General features: G+C 39.0%; 2 protein-coding genes across 3 annotated transcripts in view; both read left to right on the top strand.

The window, feature by feature from the left end:
* Nucleotides 1-18,903, top strand: part of LOC132377844 (A disintegrin and metalloproteinase with thrombospondin motifs 9-like) — a 249,369-nt gene extending 230,466 nt beyond the window's left edge. For both annotated transcript variants that reach the window (XM_059944273.1, XM_059944271.1), the window contains 3 exons: nucleotides 4,365-4,469; nucleotides 8,876-8,970; nucleotides 16,707-18,903. In XM_059944273.1, the coding sequence (XP_059800256.1) occupies nucleotides 4,365-4,469; nucleotides 8,876-8,965 (195 nt within the window). In that variant the 3' untranslated portion in view covers nucleotides 8,966-8,970; nucleotides 16,707-18,903. The remainder of the gene's footprint in view (nucleotides 1-4,364; nucleotides 4,470-8,875; nucleotides 8,971-16,706) is intronic.
* A 3,288-nt stretch (nucleotides 18,904-22,191) lies between these two features.
* The window catches only part of prickle2b (prickle homolog 2b), a 207,349-nt gene continuing 202,432 nt past the window's right edge, over nucleotides 22,192-27,108 (top strand). The window contains exon 1 of the mRNA XM_059944269.1: nucleotides 22,192-22,401. The gene's annotated coding sequence lies outside the window, so the exon portion shown is untranslated. The remainder of the gene's footprint in view (nucleotides 22,402-27,108) is intronic.

Below are 27,108 nucleotides of genomic sequence, written 5' to 3'. Positions count from 1 at the left end.
TTATCCTGTGTTTTTTGATTTTTTAATGAAATACTGGAGCAGTTTTGAAACTTAGTTGGAGAAGTTGTACTATACTTAGTTGTATAGTAATTCCATTACTTATCACTATTTTTTGTGAACTGCAAATAATCTGGTGTTAAAATCAGACAGTAAAGTTCAAGGCTTTAATTTCAAAGAAAAATTTATTATCAGAGTACCTATGTCACCACATACAACACTGAATGGAATTATGAAGTTTGTATGCAGTTAATACACTTCCTTATTTCCACACTGGGTCCACCATGTGCATGTGATTTGAAACAGAGTACAATGTTCACTTTGGCATTACTTGTGTGAAGATCTGCAATGAAGCTGGTCCTCAAATCCTGAGGATGGCCTCCTTCAGAGGTAAGGTTAAGGACCTGACTGCTTGTTGGATACAGTCAGATAATCTTCTGGATGGGTAATTTTTGCGATCAGCCCACCTATCTACTCTATCACAAAAGATCCTATTTCACATTTCTGGTCAACCAGCCTTCAATCATCTCCTCTCTGGTCACCCCTCCAACAATTATGCTCCCTCTCTGAATATCAGCCTCTTCAGGATTTCTCAATATCTGTATTCCCTCACTCCCATGCAATTCTTCATTGCTTTGAGTACATTCTGATCTCACTCTCACACAATGGTGGGAGATGAAGGCCTGTGAGTACATTCCTGTATGTAAGGTCTATCCTACCAAATATGTGGCATTGGGAAGTGGCAGTGGAAAACCAGAACCTGAGGCCTCACAGTAAACCATCCCTAGTGCCCTTGTATTTCCACGTTAGCACACATTGTTTCAATTTCTTAAAACTTCTGCTTTCATTTTCAAGAAAACCATTTATCTGTGTAGCAACAAATAAATTATTTTCTTCATACTGATTACTTACGTAGTAGCCCCGCCTAGCAGTGCTAAAATATATGTTGATGCAAAATGACCTGATGAAATAGCTATAACCAGACAAGGAAGTGTAAGTGATTTGCAAAGGATACCATTATTAAATTGTACAATTTCAATATTTATGAAAATTTGGCAGGTAATTATTTATGCCAAATGTGCAGTATATGCATTAAAGTTGAAATTTAATTGATAAATCTTACTGACATTACAAGCTGAACATTGAAAAACTTCAAGGTTATAATAAGAAATCTGATCATGCAGTGAGATCTGACCTAGAAGAATATCAGAGTTGTAGCAGGCAGTTCAAAATACTGCCAGACTCTAAGTTAGATCTTAACTGATTCTATTACTTAATTCCTCATTTTCTCCATGCGTCTTAATATTCATATCTAATAAAATCTGTCTTGCTTCTTTGGTTGCAAAAGGGTTCTTGAGGAAGAGTACTAAACTGTCTCTAATCAAATCTTTAGAAAGAGATGTCATAGGGTCGGAAGGCATTGAATCATTGTGGATCAAACTAAGGAACTGCAAGAGTAAAAGACCCTGATGGGAGATTCTGGAATGGTTCCAGAAGACTGGAAAATTGCAAATGTCACTCCACTATTCAGGAAGGGAGAGAGGAAAAAGAAAAGAAACTGCAGGCCAGTTAGTCTGACTAAAGTGTTTGGGAAGATGGTAGAGTTGATTATTAAGGATGAGGTCTCAGGGTACTTGAAGGCACGTGAGAAAATAGCCGTAGTCAGTGTGGTTTTCTCCAGACAAAACCTTGCCTGACAAATCTTTTGAAATTCTTTGAAGAAATAACAATGAGGATAGACAAAGGAATATTGTTTCATGTTGTGTACTTGGATTTTCGGGAGGCCTTTGACAATGTGCCACACATGAGGCTGGGTTAACAAGCTACAAGCCCGTTGTATTACAGGAAAGATTCTGGCATGGATAAAGCAGAGGATGATTGGCAAAGAGTGGGAATAAAGAGAGCCTTTTCTGGTTGGCTATGGGTTTCTTCCACAGGGATCTGTGCTGTGACCAATTCCTCTTACGTTATATGCCTATGATTTGGATGATAGAATTAACAGCTTTGTTGCAAAGTTTGCAGATGATATGAAGATAGGTAGAGGGGCAGGTATTCTTGAGGAAGTGGAGAGGCTACAGAAGAATTTAGACAGGTTAGGAGAATGGCAAAGAAATGGCAAATAGAATACAGTGTCAGGACATGTATGGTCATGCACTTTGATAGAAGAAATAAAAGGCTTGACTACTTTCTAAATGGAGAGAAAATACAAAAAAAATGAGACACAAAGGGGCTTGGGAGTCCTTGTGCAGGATTCCCTAAACTTTATTGAGTCTGTGGTGAGGAAGGCAAATGAAATGTTAGCATTCATTTCAATAGGATTAGAATATAAAAGCAAGGATGTAATATTGAGACTTTATAAAGCTCTGGAGAGACTCACTCAGAGTATTGTGAGTAGATCTGGGCCCTTATCTTAGAAAGGATGTGCTGAAACTGGAGAACATTCAAAGGAGGTTCATGAAAATGATTTCAGGATTGAATAGCTTGTCATATGAAGTGTGTTTGCTGGCTCTGGTCCTGTATTCACCAGAATTCAGAAGAATGAGCGGTGATCTCATTGAAACCTATCAAATGGTGAAAGGCCTTGATAGAGTGGATATGGAGAGGATGATGGGAGATGTTTCCTATGATGGGAGAAACTATGATGGGATACAGTCTCAGAATAGAAGAGTGTCCTTTTAGAACAGAGATGAGAACAAACTTCTTTAGTCAGAGAGTGGTGAATCTGGAATTCTTTGCCATGGGTTGCTGTGAGGCCTAGTCTTATGTATACTTAAGGCAGAGTTGATAGGCTGGTCAAAGCATGAAGGGATATGAGGAGAAGGCAGGAGATTGGGGCTGAGAGAAAAATTCGGTCAGACATGATGAAATGGCAGAGCAGACTTGATTAGGCCAATGCCCTAATTCTGCTCCTATATCTTATGGTCTTATGGTCACAATGTATTATGTGAAGATTTACTTGTTACCATTACATTGGAGAAATGCATAAGAGACATAACATCAAAATACGATAAAAAATATTCACTGAATTGAAGAAAAACATAATGAAAGGAAAGAGGAATGTCTTAAAAGTAATTCAGGAAGAGCTAGAGCAACAAACAAATAATAGAATGACCACTTGTACGGGTAACAAACAAGTCTGGAGATGCTAAACAAAAAATGCCTTGAACAACTATTTTGAGTGTTTTTGATTGAACTAAGCTAGTGAACATTCTGAGGGAAGGAATGCAAAAAGACTGCTTCAGGAAAATTCAAGGAAAAGGTTAAATTCTGAAAACACTTAATTTAAGCAGAGTGGCAGTGTGCATTTTTTTAAATATACAGTAAGTGAATAGTACAAAAAGTCCAACAAACATATTCATTTCAATGATTACTCAATTGCATTAGTGCAAATTTTCAGTCAAATAACTGCTATGCTAGCTGGTGAAGTGTATTTGAATAATTACACTGCCTGACAACTACATACAACATTTCTAATAATTCTGCTGTCACTGCACCGTAACCTTTTCAACAAAAGTATTAGCTAAGGATTATACTGCCATTGTTCTCTTTATAAAATGGCTAGTTGAAGTTTATTTATGCAATTCACATCACAATTTTACTCAACTTTCTCTCATTTCAGTACTCTAGTCCTTGCCACCTTGAACATTGTACAGTGTTGTTTTCCAAGTTATAATGAGTTAATAATGTAGAAATCTATTACTAATTAACACATGTATGTTCATATCATATATCCAGGTTAGTATTCTCAGTTTTAATATTTCTGGAATGTGATTAATGATCTGTGAATTCCAATTTTATTATGATGAGACTAAATTAAAATAACTGAATCAGATATGTTTCTTTTATATGTCAATAAGTTCTGATAAGTTTTGCTCGATATTTAATTCTGGACTAATGTGTTGTTTTATCTATAAGTTACAGTAAAATTAGAATCTGCATAGTTTGCAATATGTTTCAATATATGTACATTTTATACACACAAGCATATATAACATATATAATACATTTTTACTTGCAGTATAAGTTAAAACTATTACAGAACCAGTTATTTGCAAACCTAACAATAGAACAACAGCAGTGCCCCCTAGAGCTGATTCTGACGCAATGCCTCTGAAAATCTGTTGTCATTAAAATAACATTCTGTACAATTTCTGAGTGATCAGCATTGATTTAAATAGCTGCTAAATTATGATCATACCCTAACATACTTTACCAATATATTAATGAGATTTTTTTTACAATTGCCTGTTCACACAAGGAATTATAGCATGATTACTTTGAATTTTATAGCTAAGTGTAAGACGATTTTTCTTTAAATGGCTATTTATCTGGACTTTGTAAAAATTGGAGTGCACTTTCTCTTTCAGGGTCAATTTAGTATTAATCTCTCTGGAACAGGACTCCGAGTTTCTGAATCCACTAGGTGGATATCACAAGGAAATTATGCTGTTGTAGAAATACAACGATTGATGGTAAGAATCTAGTCGGAAATTTGGTTAAGTTTAGCAAATAGTAACATAATTACCTAAAATATTATTTTCTGAATATCTAACACATGAAAAGCAATGTTACCCAAATTATGTTTATTTGGGACATTGTGCCAGGTGCCATTTAACTTCTTTTCTGTATTGCATCAATCCATATCGCTTGTGATACTAATTTTGTGTTGCGAGTTTCCAGCTTAAACTGGCAGAAGAAGTATCTGCTGTGTCATTTAATCTTAACCAAAGAAGTCCATCTCTACCTTATTGATTTAACGTTGTACCAAAATACAGAATGAATTATTATGTGCAATCCAAAATTAACTTGGAAAAATATCATTGGTAGAAGCAAAGATTCAGAACACTCTATTTGGGCATCTAAATTTTCAAGTAATATGAAATATTTTGAATGATTTTCACATAGAGTGCATATTGCAAAATTAATTTCAATATAAAATAGAAGTCAAATAGGCACAAATTTGTCTTTCAAAATTCTGCTGCTGCTGCAGGTAGAAGAGCTCCAGTCCAAACTCCATGGAAACAAACAATATTCCGATAATAGATAAACTACAATCCGATGCAAGATTTTGACAAAAATTAATAAAATTTTTAGAAATGTTCGAGTATTTCTATTCAAAATGAACACTTATTCCTTACTTTTCTCCCAAAATAGAAAAGACTATGTAATACATCTAATAAATATTATAAGCTACCAATTGGTCCTTCCCACAAACACTTCTATCTCAGTGATTCCAGGTCCTTTCTACTACATATCCTACCCCATGCTAATCAAATCATATCACATGGGCATCAAGCTTGTGTACTAACTGTTCTCCAGCATCCTTGAAGTAATTCCGCAGATTATCTGGGAAATTAAATTCAATAATAATAATAATAATAATAATTAGAAATAGGTGATAGGGTTATATGCAAAATTTTCAGCTTTAGGAGATACTGCAACTGAAAAGAATTATGGTAAAAAGAGAGCTTTGATGAGAAAATTCACAGGGGCTTTTGATAAGAGAAATATTTTCCTGCATATAGAAATAACTGCCACTAAAAAATCTGGATATTGCTTTGAAGAAGATTCCATCTGCAAATTTTGTTCAAGATTTGAAACAGGAAATAAATTTAGAAAAAAGCAACCTAACAGAACTGGATAGACTACTTGCTTTACAACCTGCATGACTATACTTTCAAAGAATAGAGTCTAAAATAAAAGTCAAGTAGGCTTATAGTAATGTTGGATCGAGTTTCAAGAAGACCTTTCAACAAAGTTGTATCACATATCATGCATTGACATGGTATTATGAATTAAAAATACCTAGGCATTGAGCAAACAACAGTATGATAGCATTTACAAGGACTCATCTGAAGACTAAATAGCAAGATATAGTTCAAAGAAATGGTGCTAACTCTATCTGAATCCTTGACCTCAGCTGAACCTAGTTATATAACTCCTTTCAATAGGCTGGGCAAACACCAGGTGGGACTACTCCGTGGGAATCAATACTCAAACCAGACTTGAGCAAAGACGTTTGTGTACTAATGGAAAACTGGAATGCCTCTAGCAATGTAAATTCCTAATAATTGTTAGGTCTGCAAGAGCCTGTCAGAAACAGCAGAGGGCCTCTCTTCCTGCAGCACCTTTGAATCCATCGACACAAAGACTGCTGTCTGGTATTTGGAATTCATATTATTGCCTCACCTGTCTCTGAAAGACTTCAAAATGTAATCCCGACAACTTTGTGGAAGAGGTTATGATATCCATCCAACATCATTGCAACAAACCTGAATATCCCACCAATTTTAACCAGAGGATTCCGCCATAGTAGCAATACAAATCGTGCACAAAGATACAATCGAAGTCTAGCCTGTGAGCCTGGTTCATTGATGCACAGGTAGAAAGTTAGGAAAGTTAATGCATCTGTGTTCCAAATAGAAATTACTTTCAGTAGTTTGAAGAAGTTCTAATATGATAAAGTCTGACATTAATGTGATTAAATAATTAGTGAAATTTTCATTGCAAAGATGTAGGTGTATACATTAATTAGCTCTCAAAAACAGCTTCTGGAAGTGTAATCAATGTAATGTGGTTTTATGCCATCTGCTGATGTCCATTATGGCAGAATCTAGCTAGTCCTAATAATGATTGTCACAGCATAGAAGGTCCCAAAATTACTTACTGGTACTACTGAACACAACCCTACACTATTTAAACCCAGTCGGCACCTCTTAAAAGGAAAATACACATTGATTGCTGGGTATGCTGAGATCATGACTTCACAGGAGTAAGCAAGATCAGTGAATGCATATTCCAATACTATATCATTAAAAATGCATCGCTATTAGTCAATTTTAATTTCACCACAACCGAATACTCACCTGCCAACATCTCAAGATATACCTATCATTCAAATATTAAATCTCAGCTTCTTACATAGAGGAGTATGGTAACCCATACTGCTTACACATAGTTTAAACAATGAGTCCTTGAGAGCCACTTTGAGTACACATGAACCTTACCTAATCTTCTAACCATCATTTGGAAGCGGAACTGAGCATTATGATAATGGCCATAACAAAGTTCCTGGTCATGTATGAAACTGAAACCATTTTAGTATTGTAACATATAATACTGCTATCCATTTTTTCTTATCCCTCATCTTTCAATCTCTTCTGATTTACAAGGCCCAAATAGTGTTGATTTGCACCTCTGATTTCCAAAGCTTCTCTTACCACAAACCAATCCTTTCTTTCCTATGTTTTCAAATAACTAAGAATGGCACATCATCAAACATTGATAAAAAGGCTAAGAAGAGAATGACAATCAACATAAATTGTCACAAAATTTCATATTCCTATCCACCAGCTTAGAAATTAGCATTGTGGTTTCCTCAGAAGATCGTCCAGGGATAGCTGTTGAGACAAGAAGGCTTAAGTGAAGTGAGGCCTGGGTAAGGAGGCTTTCTAAGGCCTTTAGAAAGGCCTAGAGTCATAGAGAAGCACAACACAGACAGGCCCTTCAGCCCATCTAGTCCATACCAAAGCCATTTAAGCTGCCTACTCCCAACAACTTGCACCAAGACCAATTCCCTCCATATTACTACTATCGATGTACCTAACCAAGCTTCCCTTAAACATTGACAATGGGCTTGATTTTTTCAGTAGGCTTCTTTTCCAGAGCATGAAACCCAACCTCACGAGCCTCGAGCTGTTAAGAAATCCACATAAAGCCAAAATGTCATTGAGTGATACAGCACAAAGAGAAATTCTTTACCTACAGTGGGGTTGTCATAAGGCCCGTGCAAAGCAATGGAGATGCAATTGCTGACAACTTAGCGCATACTAATACACAGCAGCCTCTCCGGACTCTGGATTGGGGATTGCTAAACGTTATGTGGATTTTCTGGTGTAGTCTGCTTTGCCATGTGCTTTTGTGATATCATTCTGGAGGAACATTGTCTCATTTTTTAACTGCATTGCATTTGTGGTTTCTAAATGACAATAAACTGAATCAGAATCTGAACTTGTGGTATGGTAAAGCATACAAACATTTTACCCCCTTGACACACAACGCCGATTTTCCATCTGGCAAAGCCAAATGAAATGAAGTTATCTCTTAATGAATAGGGTATCCCTTCTGAGACAGTATACCACAACTATGAGATTTTGTCAGACTTTACTGTAACGATCTGATGTAAGTCAAATGTACAAGTGGTAACCGTCTCAGTCACTGGGAATGTGATCCTTTCCTTACATTGGAGCTGCAAGTGGTATAGTTGGCAGTTTTTTATGAGGACCATGTTAGTCATAACATCACTGAACATTTTTAAGGAAGCTAGATGGTCTACCACAATGAAGTGCAGATGTATCATGTGTTGTTTATCACTGATGTTCAAATAGAAGGAATTGCTCCTGAGCAAACTGAGATGACATTGCCTCCTGTTAAGACACTTTCTTCCCCTCCACTGTTTCACTGTACTAGTTCTGTTTGACCCCTGCCCATTCTCTAAGGTCTGCAAGTCAAACACTTGAAGACATAACAAACTAGTTATAAGCCTTGAAATTTGCAGAAGGTACTTCAGCTCCTTGCTGTAAAGTTTGAAACTTTAAAAACATACAGAATTATAACAGGATGCCTGCATCTCACTATATGTTTTGATGTGCATGAGATAAATAACTGAATAAGTAAATGAAAAGGAGGAATAAGCCAGTTGCTACCCTGTGGATAGATGATCCATTTAAATAGTAGTCTGTTTTTGAGTATGTGCGTTAGATATATTGAATATGTCATTCTGCCAAACAGTATGTTAATAAATTTATTAGTGTTATATAAAAACAGATGTTTATATATGGCAAGATTTATAGTCATGCAAATCCTATTTTATCCACAGAATGGCGCCAAAGTGATTGGGAAATGTGGAGGTTACTGTGGAAAGTGCATCCCATATTCTGGAACAGGACTACATGTACAATTGCTTTAACTCAGGTATTCCCTTTTCCAAATATTAAAGTTAAATGCTAATTCATATTTACAATACAACTACAATATTGCTTCACATTCCACAACTTCCAGTCTTGGAAGGATAGTACAGTATTGCAGAGGAGCACTCAACCTCGGCTATTAACACATCCAGGTTGAGACCAACCTTGCTGGCATCGGGCTTGTTTTATTCTGGCATCTTCCCTCTTCCTTTTCCAATCCTGATGAAGGGCCTCAGCCCAAAATGTCAACTATTCATTCATTTTCATAGATGCTGCCTGACCTGCTGAGTTCCTACAGCATTTGTGTGTGTTGATGTTGCAAAATTAACTTACACGGGTAAACCCTAACATCAAATTCACCTTTCCCCAGGAATTGTGACAAGGGGAAAGCCAGTAAGTATTATGAAGGGAACCATTTGACAATACTTCACACCAAGTGTTCTTTTGGTTAAGAGGCCAGTATTTCTTGAGCTTTTCTTCTTTTCATTGTAGCTTGTCTGTGTGTGTTCCAGACCCCGTAGCCATAGTTATCAGCATAAAATATACTAACTGAAGAGTCATTTATTTTATATTTTCAAAGTTATGGATGATCTATCTTGAATGATTGATTACCTCTCTGAGATCATGATAAACCTGGTTGCTTTGGGTTTCCAACATCTGCAGAATTTCTCATGTTGATGATCTATGCTGATAAACCTGCAAGGGTAGCAGTCCCTGTCTATGTCCAGCACTAACAGGGCAATATGGCAGATTAATGAGATGTGATATCTTCACATCAAAGATGTCAAATAGTAACCATCTTTAACAGGAGAGTCAGACCACTTACCTCCGGGGTTCAACAGCAGTGCCATTGCCAGGCCCTTCATTATCAACATCCCTTGAATTATTACTGAACAGAAACTCACCTGAACCAGTTACGGACAGTAAATTCAGTTACAACAAAAACAAATTGGAGTGTGCATATTGTGTAGCAAAAAATTCATCTCCTGTCTCCCCAAAGCCTTTCAACATCTACATCTTGTGTAAGTCAGAAGCACAATGAAGTACTCTCCAATTGCCTGAGGTTAACACTAAGATAAAGCTGTCCACTTGACCAGTACCCCATCCATGTCTTTTGTTTCTTTCTTCCACTAACAGTACAAAATGGCTGCGTCTACAAATGCTGCCAGTTGCCTCAACTGCTCCTCGACAACCTGTAACTTCTGTTGCTCAGAAGAACAGGGCTTTAGTGAATGAAACTGCCCCACTGGTTCATTTCCTACCACATCACACACTCTTCTAATTTTTGAAAATATATTCCAATTCCTTCATTGTCTCTAAGTCTAGATCCTGGAGGTTTTCCCATGCATCTGATAAGAATGCAAAATAATATATCCCTGTGCAGACGAGTGACCCACACCACCTTGCATTTGTTACCACTGATGTGGCACACCAATAATTTGAGAGAGCACAAATAATGCGCAACATTCCCTTGTATCCTCTGTTTCTGCATTTCATGATGAATTGCACCTCATTTAAAAGAATACTGAACTGTAGACAAACTGCGTTTTTCTCAGAGGAACTGAAGTCCACAGTTGTTAAACAGTGATCAGGAGTATGAACGCTTTGATCTGCTTGTCAAAACCATAGGCAGCTATTCTCCTCACTGGCCAACAAATCTGAGTGGCGTGATTTATTGATCAGCTTGGCGTTCAGTGGTTGGGAAGAACCATTGAAGATCTAACACTTAAAGCCAGTGATACACATCAGCAAAGTTAAATCTGCAATGGACACCAAGTGAGATTCATTTTCAGTCATTGCACTTAGTTCATGGTAGATGATGGGAAAGCACTAATGAAATCTCAGTGACAGAATCCCAAACTACTGTACTCACACCAAATAGATATGGTCAACCCAAGGTCACTCAACTTAGCTATTGCTGACCTGTCTGTTTCTTGACAATTTCAATCCTGCACATAAAGCAGAGCTTCTAGAGAATGGGCAACACAGAGCGGATATTTCATTTCACTCCTGCACCCTTCCTAAGTTTTCCTAACTTCTTCCTATCAGAGATTGCTGGTACATATTATAAGAGTGGACTAAACCAGCAGGGAAGAATCCCTAGTTGGAGTTTAATTTTGTGTTAGATCTTATGCACAATTACCTAAATTGCACGGTACTCTTGTCTCAATTGAATTATGTCATAATCATGTGGTCTGTGATAGTGAAAGAACATATATACCAGAAAAAATATCCATTACTGACGATCAGCATCCACGAACATGAGAATGCCCTTCAGTGAAGTCAGCAGCTGTCACTCCAGTGTGACACATCTGCCCACTGAAAGTTGTGCAGTAAATGTGAACACATGTCAGTGTTACTGGTATCTTGAGTATCTGACATTTATCTCTAAATTTACTGGCTATCCAAGGGAATTTTGATGTTCCAGTGCTGTGTTGCAGCATCTTCTCTAGGTCTGCAAACTGCCCAGCTGGTGCACTCCAAACAAGATACCCATCTAAGTTAATTCTATTTGCCAGTTTTTAGCCCCTACACATCTAAGATAAGGGTTCCCAACCTAGAGTCCACAGAACCCTTGCTTAATTATATTAGTCTGTCACATCCGTTGTCCAACTGTCATTTCTCATACCTGCCTCAATCACTTCCTCTGGCAGCTCATTACACATGCATACCATTCTCTGTATCAGAAATATGCTCCTCAAATTCCCATTAAATCATTCACCTCTCCCTTTAAATGTTGGGAAAAATATTGTGTGCATTCCCCCTATTTAACCAATTGATACTATAGCTATTAGATCGCCACTTGGTCTCCTGAACTGCAAGGAATAATGTCCTAATCTGTCCAATGTCCCTCTAGTTTTGGCAAGATCCTTGTAAATCCCTTCTGCAGTCAATGATCCACAAGAAGCTCTTGCTCAAAATGGACCAATTGCAGGAGCATCTGTCATGGCTGATGTAGGGCAAGACTGAGCACAGTCCCTGAAAGATAGTGGGGAATATGACTTGGTAATCTTATGTTGGAGGGAGATCATTGTCCTGAATTTTCGCAGTAGATAGGCCATCAGGAGACTGAATAGACAACGGTGTTACACCAGCTGATATTATAATATACTTGGAATTGCAAAAGTCTCTTGACAAGGTGCCACAGAAAGGTCACTTTGTGAGATAATAGGCAGTGGTGTAGGAGGTAATATGTTAGCATGGATGGAAGATTATGGATGGAAGATTAGTAAACAAGAATGAAGCATCAGGTACAGATAAGGCAATCATTTTCAATTTGGAACCTGTAACCAATGGGATCTGTGTGATTGTTTGTATTAAATATTAATGACTTAAATATTAATGATTTAAAGGAATAAAGCAAATATACTGTAGCCAAATTTGCAGATGATGCAAAAGTAGGTGGGAAGGCAAGCTGTGAACAGGATGCAAACAGTTTACAGAGTGATATATAGATTGGTTTAATGAGTGGGCAAAAAGCTGGCAAATGGTGCACAATGTAGGAAATGTATAGTTGTTCACTTTGGAAGAAAGAAACAGCACAAAAGCATTTGGAAGTCCTTCTACATGCAACAGAGAAAACTAGCATACAGGTGCAGGAAGTGGTGGAGCAGAATGCTGGCCTTTATTTCAAGATGGTTGGAAAATAGTAGGAAAGCCTTAGCGTAGCTGTACAAAGCACAAATGGCACAACACCCAGAGTACTGAGCAAAGTTTTGGTCCTCTTATTTAAAGAAAAATATATTTTGATTGCAGGCATTTTAGAAAAGGTTCACTAGGATGATCCCAGATATGAAAGGACTGTGATGTGTTAGTACAGAGAGCATGTCTCTCTTCCTGCTGGAGAAAAAAAAAAGATCACATATGTCATATCTCTGCTCCCATAGGAGAGCAATCCATTGACATGTGGCATCTCTCTACTCATGCAGCTGAACAATCTGCTCTCATGCCACATTTCCCTGCTGGTCTCGTATAGATAGCTCTTAACGTGCAGCATTCTCCTGCTCCTGCAAGCTATTCACAAATGACATATTGCTGCTGGAAAATGACTGCAATTAACTCATGTGTGACAGCTCTCTATGTTATGGCAACACCAATGATGACATATCAGTGTTCCTAAAGAGCTTCGATGTGTCCCCATGCAGTGGAAAACAGACATCCGTTTGGATTGGTTTGAGTGGCGTAGAAGCAGAAAAATATTCAAGTTGGCATGTGTCCTGTGGATAATATCTGATGGGATTGTTACCAATCCCTTGCAAAGGAGTGCACATGATCTCCTGAAAAATAATGCCAGGTTCTTCCTTGTCATCTCATACATTCAACTAGGCAGGCTTGACAACAGACACATCTGCTTCTCAAGCGTTTGCATCAGACTCACCATGAAAGCATTCAAACTGCAGTCCACACCTGAATCTGTTTTGTAGCAGTATAAATGTGTGAATCTCAGGTCACAGTGAGAGAAAAGGATTTTTTATGATGTGTTGCTTGCCTTATGAAATCAAGATATTTTATTGATCTCTCTCTCCCTCTCCCTATATCTTTCTCACATCCTCCCTCTCCTCCTCTTTCCCTCCCTCTCCCTCCCATCCTCCTCTTTCTCTCACCCTCTCTCTACCCTACCCTCCTCTCTCTCCCCCTCTCTCCTTTTCTCTCCCTTCTCATAGAAACATAGAAAACCTACAGCACAATACAAGCCCTTCGGCCCACAAAGTTGTGCTGAACATTAGAAATTACTGGGGTTACCCATAGCCTTCTGTTTCTCTAAGCTCCATGTACCTACCCAAATATCTCTTAAAAGACCCTATCGTATCCGCCTCGACCACTGTTGCTGGCAGCCCATTCCATGCACTCACCACTCTCTGCATAAAAAAATTACCCCTGACATCTCCTCTGTACCCACTCCCAAGCACCTTAAACCTGTGTCCTCTTGTGGCAGCCATTTCAGCCCTGGGAAAAAGCCACTGACTATCCACACAATCAATACCTCTCATCATCTTATTCACCTTTATCAGGTCACATCTCAACCTCCGTCGCTCAAAGGAGAAAAGGCTGAGTTCGCTCAACCTGCTTTCATAAGGCATGCTCCCCAATCCAGGCAACCTTCTTGTAAATCTCCTCTGCACCCTTTCTATGGTTTCCTCATCCTTCTTGTAGTGAGGCGACCAGAACTGAGCACAGTACTCCAAGTGGGGTCTGACCAGGGTCCTATTTGCTGAAACATTACCTCTCAGCAACTAAATTCAATTCCACAATTGATGAAGGCCAATACACCATATTCTCTTTCTCTTTCTGAGCTTTTCAATTATTTCTGGATAATAAACAACCATCTCTCTTGAAGTATTGTTTTTGACTAATTACACATTGTTTAATGTGGAATGAGCTTTGTACTAATGCTAATTGCAACAATTGCTGAAGTCTAATTTTGAGGCTCTGGGGCCAAGTTGAAGCACAGAATAGGTTTTAATCATTTTATTTTGTACATTAGTAGAAGCAATATGCTTAAATATATCATCTAAACGATAAAATTATTGTTGCATAGATAATAGTAGAAGAAGTGTCTTGATAAGATTATTAAGCAGATGATCACATTCTTATTCTTTCCAGTTATCTAATTGCTAGAGTTTTAGCTTTTATTTCCCAAGTATCTGTCTCATCTGCTCTTCTTTATAAAGTGTTTTATGCCATATCATGTCTACAACTGCACTTGGCAAAACATTTGTAGATGTGTCTTAAGATATTCCCAGGACTTACTGAAGTATCTAAAGTGCTATTCCAACTTTCGGTTTGATTTCTCTGATGGCAATGTCAATTTTGCCCATATGTTGTGAAGAAAGAATCATGATTGTCCAGAAACCTTCAATTTCTGTTAAGGTTGACGAGTAATGTAACAGATTGCCTTTAAAAAACACATCCATGCAGTTGCCTGGGAAATTGACTGCAATGAAGGTGCTATGCATTCATTCAGCAAAAGCCTTTCATAAAGATTGTGACATTCAAAGAAGCTCTCGGTTGCTACCCAAAAATTGCTGCTTAGGAATTTTTCCTTGTAATGAAAATGTAGTTATTGAGAAAGAATATGTGGATATGCAGCACTAATAGACAATTCAGTCAGGTTTACCGTTAGTATTGTAGAATTTTGGTGTTGCTGATTCGATTTTTGTGTCATAAGAGCCTATAATATAAAGTCAGCTCTGGTGGTCAACTATCTAAATTATAGTCTGCATAATTTTTCTTTTGATATTTTTAATGGAAATAAAGTGTCTTCTGCAAACTGGAGGTCTAATCTTGGAAATGAAATTGATTAATTATTGTCACAAGTACCAAGCTACAGTGAAAAGCTTATCTTGCACACTGTTCATACAAATCAAATTATTAAACAGTGCAGTGAGGTAGAACAAGATAAAGTAATAACAATACAAATAAAGTGCAACAGCTATAAAAAAAAGGTCTAGTGCAGACAAACATAAGTTGCAAGATTATATAAGGTAGATTGTGGGGTCAAGAGTGCAATTTATTGTATTAGAAAATTATTTAGTAGTCTTATAACAGTGAAGTAAAACTTGCTCTTGAACCTGGGAGTATGTGCCTTCAGCCTTTTGTATCTTCTGCCTGACAGAAGAGGGGAAAGAGAGAATGTCCAGAGTGGGTGGAGTCTTTGATTGTACTGGCTGTTTTACTGAGGTAGTGAGAAGTATAGACAGAGTCAATGGAGGGAAGATAGGTTTCCATGATGTGCTGAGCTGTGTCCACAACTCTGTAGTTCCTTGCAGTCACATGCAGTGGTTGCCATACCGAGCCATTGTGCTTTCAGATAGGATGCCCATCAATAAAAAGTAGTAAGGTTGACAGAAACATGCCAAATTTCCTTATCCTCCTGAGGAAGTAAAGCTTCCTTGACCGTGATGTCTATGTGGTTGGACCAGGACAGGTCATTGGTAAGGTTCACTGCTAGGAACTTCATACTGAAATTTCTGCCTCATAGCTTATGCCATATTATATCCTGCTTTTAAAAGCTGTGTCAAAAATTATTAAACTTGCCTGAAGGCTTTCTTAAAGACCTTGTCTCAAAGCAGGGAGTTGGATAGGCAAAGAAACTTATTTGGAATTTGTTTTAAAATTTGCAGCAAACATTATAAATGTTCACTTCCAAGGGCTTGTCATGTTCTCAATATTTATGTCTTATTGATTTATTTTGTCCTATTTGATTTGTTTTTTTTCTTTTAGTATTTGCAGTTTTTGTCTTTTGCACATTAGTTGTTTGTCTTGTGCAAAACTTTGAAATGCATTACAATGCAAATTTTCTTACTATAAAGTCAATAGATCAAGTGACTTCTGCTCACTTTTGTACTATGCTTGAATTTTCCCATTCCCTTGTATTGTTCCTATGAAACTTCCATCAATACTCAGTGCCAGTATTATTACATTGCTCTTCCTGGGTGCAAAGATTCATAAGTTTCTGACAAATCTGAACAGTGAATTTATGAACTGTAAACCTACTGCAATAAACACAAATGCATGTCTTTGTTCCTATATGAAGGTTATGAAGATATTCAACTCCCAATTAACGGCAGCTTGCTGGTTGCAGGTTAAGCAGATGCATATATACAGGCCCTCACTGTTATCTACATGTTGAGGCTTTTCCAGCAGACAGCTGACTTTTAATGTATAATTATTAGCAATTTTTTTAATCTTGTTTCTCCCTTAATGATTTGTCTTTGACTGAATCATTATTTTTTTTAGTTGGTGCTCTAGGTTTGTGGTCTATTACAACAGTGAAGCATTATGTGACACAAGCTGGAACAAGATGAAGGACAAACTCATACATACCTCTGTGTTCTATGTCTGTAGATAAATCTGGTCAGTTTGATGTATAGTATTGTATTTATAATTTCTGTTTATATTTATTTCTCTCAAAATTGTTTTGTGAAAGAATCCTTAAATGTTTTCAAGATTCCAACAGTGAAAAGCACCATTTGTACGTATAGAACACAATATGTAGCCTTGTAAGATAAGGACATTTTATTGACACTGTTTTATAATTGTTTACTTATCACAACACAACCAATAAACCAAAAATAGGTCGATATGCCTATTTGAAATGGTGGTGCTATGTATTATATTGTGAGCGTTTTTAACTTTGAATTTACCTCTGCACTTTTAATCAGGAAACAGATGAATATGTACTGTTAACATATAAGTAACTCTGATAAAAGTTTTGTAAATATGTGGGTATTTGCAGCTATATGTTATTGCACTGGTTAACTTCTTTTGATCTTAATAACCAAAATGAGTACACTAGTAGCCATTTGCAAAATAGAAGGACTTCCACAAGATAAAGAGAATGAAGAATTGGTTTTACATTAAGAATATTTTTATTCCAAAATGATTTGTGCATTAATGTGCAGTTATTGGTAATTGTATGCCAAATATTATTGCATACTCTTTATCTCTTGACACACCGAGATTTATGTAAAATGTAAGGATTTGGTATTATAAGTTTAAAATACCATATTTGTTTTAATTAAAATAGAAAATCAAGTTGTTAAATAAAGATTACAAAGAAGTTTTACACAGTATGTGTGAAAATGTATTTGCAAATTGGCTGATGATGTATTGTCTAATACTGTTAAGGCATCTTATTAAATTGTTTGAGTGGAGAGGGAACGTTAGAAGTTGCACTGATGTTTTTGGGGCATAAAGAAGTTATGGTGCTATTCATGGTGCATTCAAATGGCAGTGTAGGATTTAGTCATAGTATGGCCAAGAAACATTGATTCTGTAAACATCTGCATATTCTTCTCAGTTTGCAGTACATTCTATCCCACTGTGTAACATTTGTATTAAATGATGAACAGTTATTATAAACTGTACATTGTTGTATTATTCAAAGCAGTTTTGAATATCATGTTCAAAAATAAGTTCAAGTAAATGAGACACAGGTAACATTAGAACTGTGCTAATGTATTTACTATTCTGACTGAATGTATGTACTTTGATATTCTTTGAACATACATCCAAAAGCTCTGCTGTAAGAAGGGCATATTGGTGAGTGTTAATTAATAAACATTGTTAGGTTTTTAAATGCTATGCATCAAAACTATTATCTAACTACTGTTGTTTCAGTCATTGTGATTTTATTTTGTTAATAATGCAATGACAGACCATTGTTGTTAGCCTGTAAACAAATCAGTAAGTTTAAACGTAATTGAATGCAATGTCAAATAAAATGCCTCAAAAAGCTATCAAAAACAGTTACGGATATCTTATATTAATGGTTGATTGGATTTTAAAGTAGGTAAGTAATTTTTTAGTCAAAATACTAATCACCTAATTATAATAGTTTCACAGTTTAAATAGTTTAGGTTTACTTTCCATGATTAAAATTAGGGACAAAGTACTCTTATTTTAAATTAGGCAATATCTATTTGCCGATATCTATGTTTGACTTTTCTAACCACCATGTTTGCAATGTATTTCATTAATATGTTCCCTAAAATCAAAACTCAGTTTACAGGTATCAAATGTTACTTTACATCAAAGGGAATTTCTGAAGTTATGCATTGGATCCAGGGGCAAATCTTGCACTCTTAAGTGCATGGCACATTTTAATTTCATGGTATGCAATAAATCTTGATTATATAGCATCTGGACAAGCTTTTAAGTTGTAAGCAATTATGCCACTCCAGCATAAGGAACATAGCGAGAAATGCAAATTCTGTCAGACAATTGAATATTTTAAATTCTTTGGATATTCCAGCAGTTGTATTCATTGTTATAATAAAGGAATTGATGTCATAATTTAGTAGTGTTACACTGTGCACTACAATATAGAAAACATTATTAAAGATGTTATTCATAGCTAAAATGTATTTATGACAAGTATTAAAATATGCACTGGTAACTTTCAAAAATTGTTCACTCTATAACAAATAAATTATTTTGCCATATGTTATGAAGTTTGATTTTTTATAAATGTAATCTCGATTAACTGCACACAAATGGGATGGTAATTCTTCAAAAGGGTCCAAAGAGTGTTAAGACCTGACAGTGGTGGAAATCTACAGCCCAATATTCAGCTAGAAGTACACAATATCTATCTATGGATTGGCATCTGATTTAGAAAACTCATGAATCCTGGGATGGCAATTTTCATTCCTGTATTGGAGGGTGAATAGGCCATTGGCACACTGAAATTCAAAGCCTTTAATATCTCATTCCTGATTTTATCTGAATCAATGACATTTCAGAAATGAAGAGTAAGCAATCTAACGGAAATTAGAAGGCATTTCAAGAGTATATTCAACTGGCTTTTGATGATGGATATCACACCCTCATTGCAATTTTTAAGTGCTGATGATTAGAGCTTGCTTATGCAAGAGTCATACTTCCATCTACACCCACCCTTTGTATTAAATAGAAACATGAAGTTTTCAGCAGTGGATAGGATATGGATAAATCAATAGGAATAGTACAATATGTGGAGTGGGAAGAAGAGAATAGTTTTTGCATTCATAGTACTTAGCTGGAAGTAAAGGTAGCCCATGCATGATTAGATGTCAGATCAAGCAGAAGGAACATTAAGAGAGAAGGTGAAGTTCTGCTAAGAATAGGCCCAACTACAATTAATAATCCAATCACTAACAAAAATATACCTGATTTTGTTCTGAAATGGATATTGGTTAAACATGAAATTATCACAAAGGTAGAACACTGATTCTAAATTATTTCCACAAAATCTTTTCCTCAATGAACACCTTCATGTAGGAAAACAATTTAAATGTATGTTTTTTCAAAACGCAAAAAAAAACTTTGTTAAACTGGATTCTGTAATAGGATCATCTCAGTGTAACAACAATGATCACAAGCATGGAATATATTTTATAAACCTAATCAGTTAGTAATCATAATCACATTCATAGTAAGTTTCACAGTAAGATTATTTACAGATAAGCAGACAATTGTCCACATTACTTTTTCTCTCTTTCCTAGCAAATATCATTATTGTTTCTAGAGTGACTTGATTTTATGTGGTCTCATTCTGGTGATACCTTCATGAATCAACTGTTCAGATATTTTGAATCAGGATCACATTTAATATCATCAGCATATGTCATGAAATTTGTTGACTGTAGCAGCAATAGAATGAAATACATAATAGAAAAAAACTGAATTACAGTGTCTATATATTATATTAAATATGCAAAAATAGCAAAAATAGTGAGGTAGTGTTCATGGGTTCAATGTCCATTTAGAAAATGGGTGGCAGAAGGGAAGAAGTTGTTGCTGAATCATTGAGTGTGTGCCTTCTGATGGTAGCAATGAGAATAAGGCATGACGTGGGTGATGAGGGTCCTTAATGATGGAAGGCTCTGTTTTGAGGTATCACTCCTTGAAGATGTCCTGGTTGCTATGGAGGCTGGTGCCCATGATGGAGTGGACTAAGTTTACAACTCCGGCAGCTTACTTTGATCCTGTGCAGTGCCCCCCACCCCCACCCCCATAGCAGACACTGATGCAGCCAGTTAGAATACTCTCCATGATACATCAGTAGACATTTTCTTTGAAAGTCATGCCAATTTTCTCTAATAATTTTATCTGAACACACTATTATAGTATTCAATTACTTCACTTATCATTTAAACAGGTGGAAAGATTATTCATCTTCCGTGTAAGAAATCTCCTTAGTAGTACTCTGAAAACACCATGCTAACACATGCAAACTTATGTTTCCTTGTATAAAAGTAAACTATTGTAAAGGAGAAATAAAGCCTGTAAGAGAATGAAACTGCACAGCAATAACCAGAAGTTACCAAAATAATTTGAAAGGAATACTGGAAATTTATTAGAAACTTTTGGAAATAATCATTACTCAATTTTCTTTTAAACTCCATAGAAGGAAGGAGTCAGAGAAGTCAGAATGAAGGTGAGAAAAGTAGTGACAAGCAACTGGCACCTCCATCAGAGCACAAAGAGTCATAGAACACTACAGCACAGAAACATAGCGATTATTCTGTCTAGTTCCATCAACCTGCACCTAGACCCTAGCCGTCCCATCCATGTATTTATCCTAACTTCTCTTGAATGTTGAAATAGAACCCGCATCCACCACTTCCACTGGAAGCGTGTTCCACACATCCACCACCCTGAGCGAAAACTTTTCCCCTGATGTTCCCTTTAAAGATGGAATATTTAGGGGGAATATGAAGGGTAACTTTTGCACTGAAGAAGTTCCCCTTCATGAAGATGGAACAAAACTACCACTAGTCTGGTTGGTTTCTCCAAAGAAGGAGCGGCACACTTTGAGCTGTAAATGTTTTATACGGTGTTGGATAAGTCTCCACTTCAAATGATAAGTGTAGGATCCTGGATAGCCCGGCGGCAGTAAAATAACAAATGTTGCATGTCCTGCAGTTCCAGAGAAAAGTACAGATGGAAAGGGATGGGGTATTGTAGAAACACATAGTGTCCTGGGGGAATTATCCCTTCAAAATTTTGGCATTGGAAGAAAAGAGGAGGTAGAAGTGATAGTGACGGCAACCTGACAGAGTTCTCTGAAATTGCATAGCTGGTGGGTGGAAGTGATGACGCCTTTGCTTTATTGATTTTTTTAAAAAATGCTCGTGGCACTGTTACGTAAATACATTTGAAACTGGTATGTTGATAAATTTCATTTAGCCATTTGATATCCCATTATTTTCACAAGATTAAAATGCTACTTAAATCGCCTTCGTTTATTCTGTTTTGTGGGGAATTAATCGACGTACCCACAAACAGCTTCCGCCTTGCTTGCCTCACATAGGAGGCGAATCGGGACGATTATTTTTCACGTTGCTCAAACTGAAAGTAAGCTGAGGCGTTTCGACACAGTGTCACAATTTTGTGACTGAAACAGGGCGCAACTTCAGGGTGGGGAGCCGGACGGATCAGTCAGTTTCCATGGCACCCGACCCAGGACTTTAACGCAATAGAGGGTCTGCCTCCAAAGTGGCATTAGTGGCGGTGTGGGGGAATAGTGTGCTCGGGTGAAGGACGGGCTTGGCGCGGCTTCCCCTGCGGTGCTCCGGCCGCCGGTTATGCAACTGGAGGCAGCCGCGTCGCGCTGACTCAGGTGCCGCTCAGTGCGCGCGCCTCCACTGCCGTGACGCGCGGTTCCAGCACGTGGTGCAAGCGCGTGCCGCCGCGCCAAGCCTCGCTCACGCCGTGGCTCGAGCGTCCTTCAGCCGGTGGCAGGCAGGTCCTGGCGAGAGCGGCGGCTGCGTGCCGTCCATCTCCCGGCCGGTGTCCAGCCCAGCGGCTGCCCATCCGGAGACAGAGAGCCTGTTTCAGCAACAGCTGTTCCGATCCCTTTGGAGGGAGAAATAATATTTTCTCCAAAAAAAATAAATCCGGTGGGAGACTGAGGAACCGCGACTCGCGCTGAACTCGGCGGATTCAGGTTTGTCTTGATGTTGATCGAGCTGCGGAGGCGAATCTCGGGCTCGGAACGACGATCGGCAGCGGCGGCTCGTAGAGCGGTGCGGTGACACCGACCTCGGGCACCTCCAGCACCATCCGCTGTCCATCTCCCCTGCACCGGCAATTCCCCCCGGCCTCACTTCCCGGCACCATCCGCCATGAATCGTAAACAGCAACATCCACCGTTCATCCTTACATCTCCACAGCACCTTGCATCCCCACCCAGCAGCATTCGTCCCTCCAGCACCATCACATCCACTGCCCATCGCCTCCTGCTCCGTTCACCTTCTGTCTCTACAACGCCGGCCGTCGTCCGTCCATTCCTCCAGCACCGTACATCCGGACAGCACCTTTTACCCCGTCTCTCAAACACCAACCATTCCTCCATTAACATGCGACTTCCCTGCACCCTCGTACAATCTTCCAGCACATCCGCTCTCTCCCCCGGCACCCACCATCTCTTCCCAGCACCTTCCACCTTCTCCCCTGCACCTTCCACCCTATCTTTCTCCCCAGCACCATCCACCCACTCTCACCCCTGCACCTTCCACCCTCTCTGACCCTGGCACCATCCGCCCTTCCTCCCCTCGGCACCCACCTCTCTCCCCTGGCTACCACCCTGTCTCCCCCAGACCCACTTTCCCTCCCCCGCACCATCCGCCCTCTCTGCCCCAGACCCACCTTCCTTCCCCTGGCACCATCCGCCATCCCTCCCCCAGCACTTTCCACCCACTCTTATCCACCCCAGCGTCATCCGCCCCCTCCCTCCCCAACATCAACCAGCGTTTCCTCCCAGTGCCTTCTTCCTTCTCTTCCCAAGCACCTACCACACTCTGTCCCTCAGCAGCTTCAACGTTCTCTCACCCAGCACCTTCCTCCCTCTCTTCCCCAGTACTTTCCATCTTCCATCCCCTGGCTACCAACCCCCTCTGTCCCCTCAGCACCATCTACCCACTCTCACCCTGGAACCTTCCATCCTCTCTGCCCCTGGCACCATCTACCCTTTCTCCCTCGGCACCTACCTTTCTCCCATGGCTACCACCCTCTCTCCCCCAGAGCTTAGTGTCCTCGCTTCACTAGCACTTTGCACTCTCTCTCCCCCCCCCAGCACCTTCCATCCTCTCTGCCCCTAGTATCATCTACCCTCTCTTCCCCAGCACCCACCTTCCCTGCCCTGACACCATTCACCCTCCCTCCCCCAGCATCTTCCACCCTCTGTCCTTCACCACCATCCACCCTCTCTCTGCCCCAGCATCTTCTGCCTTCTCTTCCTCAGCACTCAATGTTCTCACCCCCAGTACCTTCCACGCTCTATTCCCCTCCCTCTCCAACATCTTCCACCCTCTTTTCCCCAGGACCTTCCATCCTCTCTCCCCCAACACCTTCCACCCTATCTGCCGTTTCTCCCCCAGCACACACCTTCCCTTCCCTGGCACCATCTGCCCTCCCTCACCCAGCAACTTCCACCCTCTCTCCCCCCCCCTAGTACCATCCACCCTCTTTCTCCCCCAGCACCAACCAGCCTTTCCTCCCGGCACCGACCACCCTCTGTCATTCAGCACCTTCAATGTTCTCTCTGCCCCGGCATCATTCCCTCTCTCCCCCCGAGCACCTTCAACACTCTCTTCCATTGCACCTTCCAACCTTGCTCTTCTGGCACCTCCATCACTTTTCCTTTCTACTCCAGCAACCTTCATTCTCTCTCTCTCTCTCTCTCTCTCTCTCTCTCTCCCCTCCCCTCCCCTCCCTCTCTCACTCTGCCTTCTCTCTTTCTCTCACCATCTGTTCTTCTACCCAACAACTTCCACCTCTCCCAATCCACCCTCTTTTTCCCATATCATTCACCTTGTACCATTTGTCCCCAGTGCCTTGTACCCACTCTCCCCCGGCACCTTGGTCTGCCTCAGCTCCATTTGCTGTTCTCTCCCACAGCACCATCTGGCATTCTCTTTCCACCCCATCCTTTCCGTGGCACTTCTGTCTACCTTTCTCATGGATTTCTTTTGCTTCCCACTCAATCTTAAATTTTTCTTTGGCTTCTTTTTATAATCCTTATTACTATATATTACTCATTCTCATTCCTATTCTTCCTTTGCACTATTGTGTATCTGCTCACTTTCATTGCCATACTTCCCTTTCCTTTCTCCTGTCCATTGTAATTGATGCTAGTCAATTGGCGTATACCGGCATTTATTTTTTTCTCTCTTTTTCTCCATTTTGTTTCTTTTCTCTCTGCGCTTCCCATGCTCTTGAAGTCAGTGTATTCATTATCTGGCAAATCACCAATGGCTCTGTGCTCTTCCTCTTCATGGTTCTTGCTTAACATGTGCCCCTTTGGCACAATCTGTTTATGTATGGGAGTAAAACATACATAAACAGGGTCTCCACCCCTTTCCTATAGAATAGAGGTAGCCAACATATCTAGTGTGATAATCAAATGGAAGCTGTTTTCAATTAGATCAGTTGGAGATCCAGCAAGTTTGCGATTAGGAGGTGGGTAATGCAATAGCATGACACACCAAGGGAGATATGTGCATCCTGAGCCAAAAACATGTGTGCCCAGCACTGAGTTTTGTCCAAGAAGAGTATCCTGAAATATTACAAAGATGAATTTGAAGTAGTTACCTTGGTGGTATAAATAGAGACTGGAGGTAGTTATGATTTGTAGAAGCATTCTGAAGATATAGCAAAATTTTCCACATTTCATTTCTCCACTCGTTGTACAAGTGGGTGGTTTATTATACTGGTGAAAGAAAACTGGAGAAAGTGACCTGCATTTATATAAAGCTCCATTTACTTATTGTTACAGCATCTTCAGCCCATTGCGACCATCCCTTTTCCCTGCCAACGTTATCTCCTTCACATGCCTATCAACTTCTTTTGGTTTTTCAGCCACCTACAGATACTAAGCAGTTGCCATTTAAGCTACTAGTGTACCTTTGGGAAACAGGAAGAAACTAGAGCAGCCAGTGGAATCCCACCCAGTCTCAGGAAAATATAGAAATAACATCCTTTTCAGAGCCTGGCATCCTATTCAAACCTAGGCCTCAGAAGCTGTGAGAAAGCAGCATTAACCATGGTGCCAGTGTGGCTCAAGCTTTGTTAATGGATATCCATGTAAGTAGAATTTGTTTCCTACTTTGATGTACACATTATCTTCAGAATAAAGCACTGGTGACATTCCTGTAAATGTCCAACCAGCTAAATGGAACCAGTTGTTAGGAATCCTCCTTCTAAGTGTCAGACCTATCTATCTAGCTTCCATTACGGAACCTGATTAAATGCCTGATGTACTCTGTACTTAACTAACTCAGAATTGACTCAGTTCCAATTTTCTCATGTCAGGTACATTATTGTGAAGCAACAATGATCTGTATTTATAGCTTCCACAGACCTTCCCCTGATGTCTTTCATAACATACACAAAAGGTCAGCAAGAATGTCAGAGAAACAGGCCTTGTCGTGCTATTTCTATTTGATTTCTATTGATCCATTGAAGTCACAGTATTTAACCAGGAAACTTCAACAAAAGTTTGTGTTCTTGTATGTTTAATATATTTCATCATTTATGTTGACATTGAAAGAGGCCATTTGGCACATCAAGTCTATGTTAGACCTCATGCAGTCCTATCAGTCCAATTTCTTATTGCTAATACCCCCACTCAAGTTTTGATTACACCAGGTTAATTTTGAATGGGCAATTATATAACAGCCAGCATGTCTTTGGGACATGGGAGGAAGCCAGAGCACCTAGAAAAACCTCAGTCACAGGAAAAGCATGCATTTTCCACAGACACCACATGCAATGAGGATAGAAGCAGTCACTGGAGCTGTGAGATCTCAGCACCACTGTGCCAACCTTTGTGATAACTGTAATATAAGAATTGTAGATTCTCTAATTAGTGTAAATATTTTCCAGGATAGTTTTCAGTTGGAAGGGAAATGGATCATTATTCTGCTATTTGGTGAGATTATGGTTGATTAATAATCTACCTCCTTTGGCTCACATCCTTAAATCACTTCAGTTAACAAATTCTGAACTAAACTAGCAATGATTGCTATTTCCAGAAAATTGTTCTGCACTGCTATTTTTCATTCCTATAGGAGTGTTTCCAAACTTGACACCTGGAAGACTAGGGTCTCATTTTAGATGATCTCCTATTTCTAGGTTTCCAACCAGTAGGAAAAACGTTTTAAAAGAGGACTTGACAGATGCTTTTCGTATTCATGAAAACTTTAGTCTAATTCCCCATCCTCCATTTTAAGCACTGTGTCACAATAGAAATTCATCACAATTCAGTAGTGCAAGATATGCTGGATTATATTCGTCCAGCAATTTGTACTTGTGCAGTGAATCATGATTGGCTTTTGAATTCTGTGTCACTTTCTGATCCTATCCAATATTCTTAGTGACCAGGAAGTTGCTAATCTTGAGCTTGAGCTTCTAATGTCCTCTGATATGGAGATGAACCAACTGAGTGAAGGAATTTCATTCTTAGCTCTAGATTTTAATTCTTAGACTAAGAAACAGCTCTAGATTTTGCAGCTGTGGGAAGCATCTCCTTGTTTTTTTCTTGTCATCCTTTTGAAGATCATCTCTCATCTAAATGCCAGAGAATATTGGACATCTGCTACAAAAAAATGATATTTAATCATGGGATCAAAAGTACAGAAAGGATTAAAGAACA

This window comes from Hypanus sabinus, chromosome 19, assembly GCF_030144855.1.
Source record: "Hypanus sabinus isolate sHypSab1 chromosome 19, sHypSab1.hap1, whole genome shotgun sequence".
Classification (NCBI taxonomy): Eukaryota; Metazoa; Chordata; class Chondrichthyes; order Myliobatiformes; family Dasyatidae; genus Hypanus; species Hypanus sabinus.
This window is presented reverse-complemented; position numbering and strand designations above follow the sequence as displayed.